Below are 9,854 nucleotides of genomic sequence, written 5' to 3' on the forward strand. Positions count from 1 at the left end.
CCGTTTGTGCAAGAGGCTTACCATAGAAACAAGCCGAAACTTGAAGATTTTGAAAACGGATCCTACCCAGACTGCTTCAGTGAGTATGGAAGGCTACAGTGCATTGTTGTAACAACTCATTGAGATGTTCTGGTTCGTCCAAGAACTCCTTGGAGTTAAGACCGGTTGGTCTACCGCCGTAACAAGCAAGTGATTTTTTACCACTGATCATAACCGCATAGCTTCAGTCAGTATGGTAGACTGCTTTTTTAATGTGTTGGGATGTCTTTGGGGGAGTTAACAGCCACAGATCATACATCCAGGAAGTCCTTTGGTGATTCAAGACAGCCCAAGTCATTCACAAAGTAGTCTAACCTACTCTGAAGCTATGCGGGTATGATCCGTGGGCTAGTTACGGTAGTAGACCAACAGATCTTAACTACAGGGAGTCCTAGGATGATCCTGGACATTTCAAAATATTAACAAAGTAGTCTACCATACTCACTGAAGCTATGCGGTTGTAATCAGTGGTAAAAATCACTGACCTTGTGTTTGTTACGGAGGCAGACCCACAGATCTAGACTCCAGGGAGTCCTAGGATGACCCTCGACATTCCAAAACATTAATAAAGTAGTCTACTATACTCACTGGAGCTATGCGGTGATGATCAGTGGTAAAAAAATCACTGACCTCTTGCTTGTTACTGCGGTAGACCCACCGGTCTTAACTCCAAGGAGTTCTTGGACGAACCAGAACATCTCAATGAGTTGTTACAACAATGCACTGTAGCCTTCCATACTCACTGAAGCAGTCTGGGTAGGATCCGTTTTCAAAATCATCAAGTTTCGAATTGATTCTATGGTTAACCTCTTGCACAAACGGTTCAAACGGATAAAGACAAGAGAAGTCATGTTTCAATCATCCTAAAACATTTCAGAACTTATAGTTTTTGTTGATACGCGTCGAATGAAGTCAAGATGATCGAAATCCATAATAAAATAAGGATTTTATGAGTGATTTTAGAAATAGCAAAAATACGATTTTTTGTACATTTTAACCCAAAATACTCAAACTTCAACAACTTGTAACTTTTGAACCCCGGGGTTTAGAGAGTTCATCCAGAAGACTTTTATTCATGTCTCGGCGAGATCTTTCGAATAACGTTTCTCCCGTTTTGTACATCCTTGGACCAAATCTGCCAATTCTCCTTTATTTGCAATGCATACTTTTGATGTTTCTTTAATTGTGACTTGAAATTAAATAAAAGTTTGAAAATAGTTATTGTATTTAGTGAACATGATTTGTGCATCCATTAACCCCTTCGGTCATTCCGGTATGTTTTGGTTTTTTACGTTTGTCTGCTTTTTAACTGGGTTATATACGAAGCTCCACATTCAGAGTAGTCCTGATTTGCTTCAATTGGGTACTAAAGCCCTATGTAAATTTGTATGTACAATGGTAAAAAAAACACGATTAAAAACCATTTTTGATCACTTTCTTTCATTTTAAAGCAAAAAAAAAAAATTACAAGACAACATTTTTTCGATGGTTCAACTATGGTCCCCTTGGAACGAGCTGTCAAGTAGGACCTTTTCTGTCAAGAAGGACCGCGAGGATAATTTTTCAAAATTGATTTAAGGGTGCACAGCAACCAAGGAAGTTGTTGTCTTCTTATTCCAAATTTGTCAAACTTACGGACCCAATCCTGCAATATCCTGATTGTAAAAATAGTCAAACTTTGTTGTAAATAACTTTGAATACAGTAATTTAGGGGATGAATCAAAAATCACAACGATAGTTCCCGTAGTTTTGAAGATACTAAAATGTCTGTAACAGAAATCTGGGTGCAAAAGCTATGGTTGATGTGTACCGTTAAAAATCCATTTTAAACTCTTTGTGGTCGTACAAAGGGTCATTGTACTCAGAAAAATAAGCTTTATCGCTGTAAACAATAATATCAGCAATCTAAGCTTCATTTTAGGACCCAATTGACATAAACATTAACATTAACTAATCGTCGCCATCGTGCTAACTTGTCGTACGTGCATTTTGGGCCAAATTGAGTTAAGAACGCCATTTTGTGCAGCTCACAATGCCTCACCTTTTGACCTCCACAGATCCCCAAAATTCGATTTCAATCCTGAGATATTCAACAAAAACCGAAAAAACTCGGTGCATTTTTGTCACTTTACATATGAAAGTAGTTTCAATCTTGTCGTGCTATCTTGTCACTCCATGAAAATTGATGTAAGTGCGACAAAAGGCCAAAGGGATTTCAGGCCAGGAAAGTCAGGATGCGTTTGTCGCACGTACAAGCTAGACTACCGTAAACATTTGTAATTATAACTCGGGACTCCAGCAACCAACTTCAACCAAACTTCGGGACAATGCACAGAATGGCCAGCCAAACAAAACGTGTTTGTTATTGTTTACATTGCGTGCTCTCGTTTTTGTATATTCAAGGTCAAACATTAAAACGCGTTTTTCTCGGAACGTCAAAATGGACAAGATAGCACGACGACGTCGTAATAAGAGATTCGCGTCTCGTGCATATTGCATGATTTATTTGTTTGTTTTTTATGCAACATTGAAAAAAACTGACTCAAAATTAAAATTTTCGACAATTTGTGACGTTAAACCAGGCTTCACTGAACACCAAGATCTGGTGCACCGTGGTGCGGTTTTCGTGTCACTCTAGAAACCAAACCGAGCTGTTTGTTGTCACACCATAGCAACTGTACCGAAAGCACCTTGGTACACCACCGGTGCACCCAAACTGTATACCAAGGATGCAACTCAACATATGGTTGATCCAAGTAAACCGGAGGCGACATTGTTTTAATTGAGGTTTGCCAGCCATCATTCACAACTTCGGGATGGCGTGGCGGTTGTTGTCTCCGTCTTTTTACCACGAGGTTCCTGGTTCAATCCTGGGTACAAATATTTTTGAGGATTTTTTTTCAATACTTGCTGTCATAATTACTGATTATATACATTTTTAAGTAACTTCTTCGAACCTGCGACGCTTTAGTCAAAGAGTTAGAAAATTGAATGGATTTTTGTAGTGGAATAGAGAAAACATTCCATATTATGCAGGCAGGTTTAAGTAAAAATGCCTATTTCAGGGTTATATGCACGAGAAGTTCAAGTTTATATTTCATGACACTACGAAATTCTATTCCTAACGAACTATTCTAAACAAATAAAAAACATTCAAAAAATAAAATAATAACTGTCGAGATTCGAACCAGGAACCTTTAAAATACTAATGCACTGCCTTTGACAACCACACCATTAAGAACTGTTGAGTTCAGTTGGCTTGCAAGGCATCAAGAGTTCCAAACTTCTCAAGTGTGGTAGGCGCAGAAACCATGTCAGTTTTGTGTACCCGATCCACACCGCCGTCACACCAAACTTCGGTTTGGTGCACCGATCAAGCTACCGAGTTGTGTCGGGTTTTGGGTCGTGACGAGAAATGGTGCGCATAGAAAAACCGGTATCATAGCAAACCGTTGTCGCACCCGTCAAAAGGTAAGTCTGCGTTAAACGGTGAAATATCAGCTAGTTTTTTCAAAATAAATGTTCAAACAATTAAATTCATGAACGCTGTGTTTAAAAAAAACAATAAACAGATCTACAATGGAGTATCCGACGCGATTGGTAATGAGCAATGTATTTCTTATGGAGCGAACTGTCAAACTACCACTCGAATCGGGTATTCCATTGACAGTTTGCATTACGCATTTGCTAGTTTAAGTGTGAAACATAATTTGAGTGTTTACGAAATTTGTCTAGTGCACTTTAAAATTCATATTTTAAAGTAGAACTACGACTAGAAAAGGCCATATTCACTTGCCGAATCATTCAGTTAATTTTATCGTCAATTGAAAATATTTAAAAGCTCAAATGCATATTATCAAATCCAATAGAGAAGTTTATTTAAGGGAGTGTGACATTTGTTAGAATATTTCTTGTTTAATTGGTATGGTTAAAATATTGCATTATTTTTTCCGATAATCTTATAACAACCGACAAAAAAATGTCTTCTAAGAAGTCACAATACAACAAACAAAGTTGTTGTAGTTTAAATCCATGATCACCTCCAAAGAGGTAAACTTAACTCAACAACATTCTAGAATTCTACGATTAAGTATCAGAAGAGTTGATATAATAAACTAAGTTAAGGTTGAGAGAATTCAAACATGAAAATTCGAAATAAAAAAAAAGCATTTTTCGTTCGCTCTACAGCATTGCCTTGGCGTTCTCGATTACGATTGTGAGTCCAACTGTCTACCGGCGACTCCACCTGGCTCGAATTTTTAGGCAATAATAAGTACCGTAAACTGGGGAGAGATTGATAGCCCGGGGTGACATTGATAGAAATTTGATTTGGCCACTAATTTTGATACAACCTAACAGTCACATTTTTGCACATAGGGGAAAGTGGGGCAAGTGTAACAAGCTAAGGAAATGCTCGTTATAACCCATTAAAAACGTAAAAAAATCTGTCGGATTTTTAGAATCATCTTATTCCAGGTCTTGACTGAGACTTTGATAGAACAAGTTTTTTTAAAAATCTGTTTTTTAATGTAAAAAATTGATTTTATTTTTTTTTTTGATTTTTCGTACGTTCTACTCAACTAGTGGGGCAAGACGAACAACCCGTTGGGGCAAAAGGAACAATGCATGACAAAACATGCTAATTTACTAACAATTGAACTATTATCACTTAGATATATCAGATTAGGATGTATTTGAAACGCTTCTTTCATTTTTAGATTAAAAAATAATATTTTACTAAAAATTTTACCGTTTTTTGCGAAAAAAAACATATTACTATAGATGATAAATAGTAAATTTTCATGATATTATTGTTGCAAACCGCTGTAACCAAGCAGAACGTAACGTGTGCTCCAGACGATCCCCAACTCACGCTGAACTGTCACCGGAGAAGAGGGTCCACGGAAGCGCAGCATAAACAGCTCTGAAGAGAAGACGTAGACATTGGTGTATTGAAAAGGACGTCAGTACAAGCACTCCGCGTGTGCGCAATTCGATTAATTTTAGTTCTCCTTGCGATCAACTAGTGCAAACCTAATATTCTACTTGATTATCACATTTGCACACGTACACGGGTAAGCAGGGATAGCATACACCCAAAACTGGCAGCGCTACTCCGAGATAATGATGGTCTCGAGTCGAGAGAATAGTGGTACCATTCACGGACACAGAGAACACAGCTCGAGATGGGCGATAGAACTATTCTCTCGAGGTTCATTTGCAAAAAAAGTTCATCCGTCAAACAAAAAACTAAAAGTGTTGACTACGGGAATCGAACCAGAGACCTTTGACATACCATTCCAATGACTTAACTGCCTCGGCCACCACAGCTTGGTGACCAAGGAGAGGTCAGAAGTCGATGTATGACACTTGTTGGAAATTTATTGATTCAACTAACGAATGAACTCATTTGTTATGATGGTGTGAGTTGGTACCATTATTCTATCGATTTTGGCACTGATCCCTCAATAAATTTTGAGAGAACGATTATCTCGACTGTGAATTTTGGGTGTAGGAGGTGGCAGAGTACAGGCCGGCCACAATCGAGAACTGTTAGGTCGAACCGCGTTACTAATGAAGTTTATTTCCCAGCCACCGTCCTACGTCACCCGGAGGCCCGTCGACCGATAGTCGCGATACGATAAGTAATCCGTTGTAGGGTTAGGGTTGCCCACTCAAGTTGTAAGTTGCCATTAGCCGTAGAAACTTGAATTTGAAGCCTTTGGAAAAATTATTACCGTAATCTGGGGTGAATCGGGACTACAGTCTGAATAGGGACAGCAGTTTTTAGAGCACTTAAAGCTTTTAAATTTAAAAATTGATGTACACATTTTGTTGGCCTGAGTCTGTTCTAACTGAAACCATCATGAAAAATCAAAATATTGTGCTCCAACATGGTTAAAACTGCTGTCCCAATTCGCCCCATTTGTCCCAATTGACCCCAGTTTACGGTAACTAGATTTATTGATGGTCGGAACAGGATTACCTTTTGGTCAAGGAAGTGTACCCGACAAGTTCGTTCTCGCGGTCTTAGAAAGCTGAAGGATCACTGAATGTAAGAAAGAAATGTTTTCAATGAATTAATACCGCTAACCAACAAATATAAATTACAGCTTAAAAACTGGTTGTTACTACACCTGCTAAACAGACTGTTTTTCTTCGGCAACATACCCGCGTGGCGAACAATTATTATATCGTGTATGGACATTTTTTAAACAATTGTTTATCAGTTTTTAAGAACTTTTATGTATTTTTTTCACAGTAAAATAGGTTGCTGCAGCAATTCGTATTTTTTCCATACTAAAAATCCATATGGTACATTTGCCCCACCTAAACAAGATTTTTTTAAAAGCTCTCTACAAAAATAACCAAAACATAAATCATACTTTATTATACGTGCAAGTCATTGGTAGGGACACTACTGATCTAGGAAAAATATCATTTTGATAAAATGAGCCTTAAAACGAACCCTAAGCCTTATTTTGTACCATCCAAATATTATAAGAAAACAGTGGTTTTGAAAAAAAAAACTTCATTAAATCTTATGCCTCTTGGCGTTTACGTCGTTTTGGCGGTTATGTGGTTGTATAATTAGCCAATTGCATTGCTAGCAACAATTCCTCATACTGGAAATAATCAAAATTGTAAAAATTATGGCCTTACGAGCGATTGTTCCTCTTGCCCCATATGGTCGTCTTGCCCCACCTTCCCCTATGTTCGATAATAAGGTAGCCCTTAGTGCTAATATACTCAACATTCTCAAAAATGTTGAGCTTTGAATTAGACGGGCATTTGAAAAACCTATCAAAGTCACCCCGGGCCAGCAATATCACCCCAGTTTACGGTAACTGTGCCAATTTTGAGCCAAATCGGTTAAGGTTAAGGGGTCGCTTTTTATCGTGGATGTTTATATGGAGAAAATCGCGAAAATGTATGGAGAAAAACATCGCTTCAGGATCTTGGCAGCAGGTGGCGCGGGTCTCGCTCAAAATTGTCCAAGAGTGAGTTTCTTGTAGGAAATTTAATTTCCTATAACTTTGTCGAAGGGTGCAAGAAGATCCGAAAAAAAATAAAAATGAGCGAAATTTGAAAGAAAACGATCCATAAGTTTACCGAGTTCGATAGCTTTTAGAAATCAAGCAATACGAAGTTAAAATAAAATAAACTTTGTTTCATCGTTCAAGTCATAATCCCCAAAGCCTTTTAGTGACTCAACTTGAACAAAAATCCTACAATGTACTATCGCCAATTACTCACCTTGAACCCATTCATCAAATGCATTTAACGCTCGAATGCCACCCCTAGAAACATAGGGAAAAAAACAACAAAAAACCCCGACAGCCTCGCAAAAATATCGTTTGAAATTTCCCACATACTTGGTAGCTTTTATTACTGAAAATTTGTAGATTGTAAAAATAGACATGGTACAAAAATAAGAACTGCTTCTCGCCCCGTTTGCCTCCAACGACGAGAACACAATGATGGATTGGATTGGATTTGAGATGTCGAACGCAAAACTTCTAAAACAAGTAAAGCGCAAGCCTTTTTTGGTTGTTGTTGTTGTTGCTGGTGATGATTTCCTCCGGCCCCGGACGAGTCCACACGAGTCCTTCTCCCTTGCTTGTAATAAGCCCGAACTAAGCTAGTTGTTGCTGGCAGTTGAGTTGTTGTTGTTGCTAAAGTTGCTGTCGTTTGTACTTTGCTTGTGCTGTTGTTGCGGTTGTTACTGGCAATGTCATCGATTAGAGTAAGCATGCGCTTAGAAGCACTTGCGGTGGACGATTCCTGGGCCACCCTCGTCGTACTCCTGCTTCGAGATCCACATCGTCTGGAAGGTGGACAGCGAGGCCAGGATGGAGCCACCGATCCAGACCGAGTACTTACGCTCGGGCGGGGCGATGATCTTGATCTTGATCGTGGACGGAGCGAGGGAGGTGATTTCCTTCTGCATACGATCGGCAATACCTGGAGGAGGGAGATTTGAGTTAATAATTGGGTTTGGAGGATGACTGAGAGTTGTTGTGTACCTGGGTACATGGTGGTACCACCGGACAAGACGCTGTTGGCGTACAGATCCTTACGGATGTCGACGTCGCAACGCATGATCGAGTTGTAGACAGTCTCGTGGACACCGGTAGCTTCCATGCCCAGGAAGGACGGCTGGAACAGGGCCTCTGGGCAACGGAAACGTTCGTTGCCGATGGTGATGACCTGACCGTCGGGAAGTTCATAGGACTTCTCAGCAGAGGACGAAGATTGGGCAGCTTGCATTTCCTGCTCAAAGTCCAGGGCGACGTAGCACAGCTTTTCCTTGATATCGCGAACGATTTCACGCTCAGCGGTGGTGGTGAAAGAGTAACCGCGCTCGGTCAGGATCTTCATCAGGTAATCCGTAAGATCACGACCAGCCAAGTCCATACGGAGGATGGCATGGGGAAGGGCATAACCTTCGTAGATCGGGACGGTGTGGGAGACACCATCTCCGGAATCCAGAACGATACCGGTGGTACGACCGGAAGCGTACAGGGACAGGACAGCCTGAATGGCGACGTACACAGCCGGAGAAGCGAACGTCTCAAACATGATCTGGGTCATCTTCTCACGGTTGGACTTGGGATTCAAAGGAGCCTCAGTCAGCAGCACTGGATGTTCCTCCGGGGCAACTCGCAACTCGTTGTAGAAGGTGTGATGCCAGATCTTCTCCATGTCGTCCCAGTTGGTAATGATGCCGTGCTCGATCGGATACTTTAGGGTCAGGATACCTCTTTTCGATTGCGCTTCATCACCTACGTAGGCATCCTTTTGACCCATACCGACCATCACACCTTGGTGGCGCGGACGGCCAACGATGGACGGGAAGACGGCACGTGGCGCATCATCACCAGCGAAACCGGCCTTGCACATTCCGGATCCATTATCAATGACCAGTGCTCCAGCATCATCATCACACATCTTGGCGCTGCTTTAGGTCCTCGGGGGTCCTAAATAGTAAAAAATTACATAAGATTCACAAAATCCTTTTCATTTTCTCGAAACATAAAAGTTACACAATCTCGTATGCATAATCACAACTCTTTCCAACACTTTTCACTTACATAACTCATGTCACATAAAGAACCCATGGAAAGACGATCACAGGGACAAGGACGGACTCATCCACAAACAACTCGGACGGCACTGGACGGCACAATTCACAACATAGGACACCACCACAATCGACGCCACAGGACGGGACAATAGCTCTGGAACTCATCGCTGGACGGCACAGGACAGCAAACCACCAACTACTCCACGTGGCACGGACCTTTTAGGAGAAGAAAACAAGTACAGTCTGCGGCAGCGAGCGTCAAGAATCGTGATTAGTGAGTGATTGACCGCCAATCCGGGGATCGGTGGGTTTTATACTCGGAAGTCCTCTAGCACTGAACCAGTCCTTAGATGGGCAGCCACATCCGATCGATCGGGTATCGATCCGAGCCCGATCTGCGAACCACGAGTGCGTGTAATTGTGTGCGACAATTGGCACGGAGATTTCTAAATTTGGAATTAACCCAACCACGCTGCAGATTTGCGCGTAGTGTGGCGCTATCAATAGAAGATCCGATCGTTAGATAGTGAATTTGTATTGCAGTGGTTGGTGCATGCGATTACAGGGTAGCTCGGAAAAGTATCAGCTGAACATTGCTGCTAAGTGATTTCAAAAAATAATAGTATTGGCAACACTGTCTTAAAACAGTCTTGATTAAAATCGTGTCGTGATTGTTTGTTGGTTTAAAAAGTCAATGGGCTATAATAATAACACAACTTATCACCTG

At 40.8% G+C, this 9,854-nt stretch overlaps 1 protein-coding gene across 1 annotated transcript; it reads right to left on the bottom strand.

Annotated features, from left to right (window-relative positions):
* Positions 1–7,592: 7,592 nt before the first annotated feature.
* LOC6045437 (actin, indirect flight muscle) lies at positions 7,593–9,415 on the bottom strand. Its single transcript, XM_001862773.2, has 3 exons — positions 9,344–9,415; positions 8,067–9,020; positions 7,593–8,004 (listed from the first exon to the last, which is right to left on the bottom strand). The coding sequence occupies exons 2-3, from the start codon at positions 8,989–8,991 to the stop codon at positions 7,799–7,801; spliced, it is 1,131 nt and encodes a 376-aa protein (XP_001862808.1). The 5' UTR covers positions 8,992–9,020; positions 9,344–9,415; the 3' UTR covers positions 7,593–7,798.
* Between the last annotated feature and the right edge of the window lie 439 nt (positions 9,416–9,854).

The sequence above is a fragment of the Culex quinquefasciatus genome, chromosome 2 (genome assembly GCF_015732765.1).
Source record: "Culex quinquefasciatus strain JHB chromosome 2, VPISU_Cqui_1.0_pri_paternal, whole genome shotgun sequence".
Lineage (NCBI taxonomy): Eukaryota > Metazoa > Arthropoda > Insecta > Diptera > Culicidae > Culex > Culex quinquefasciatus.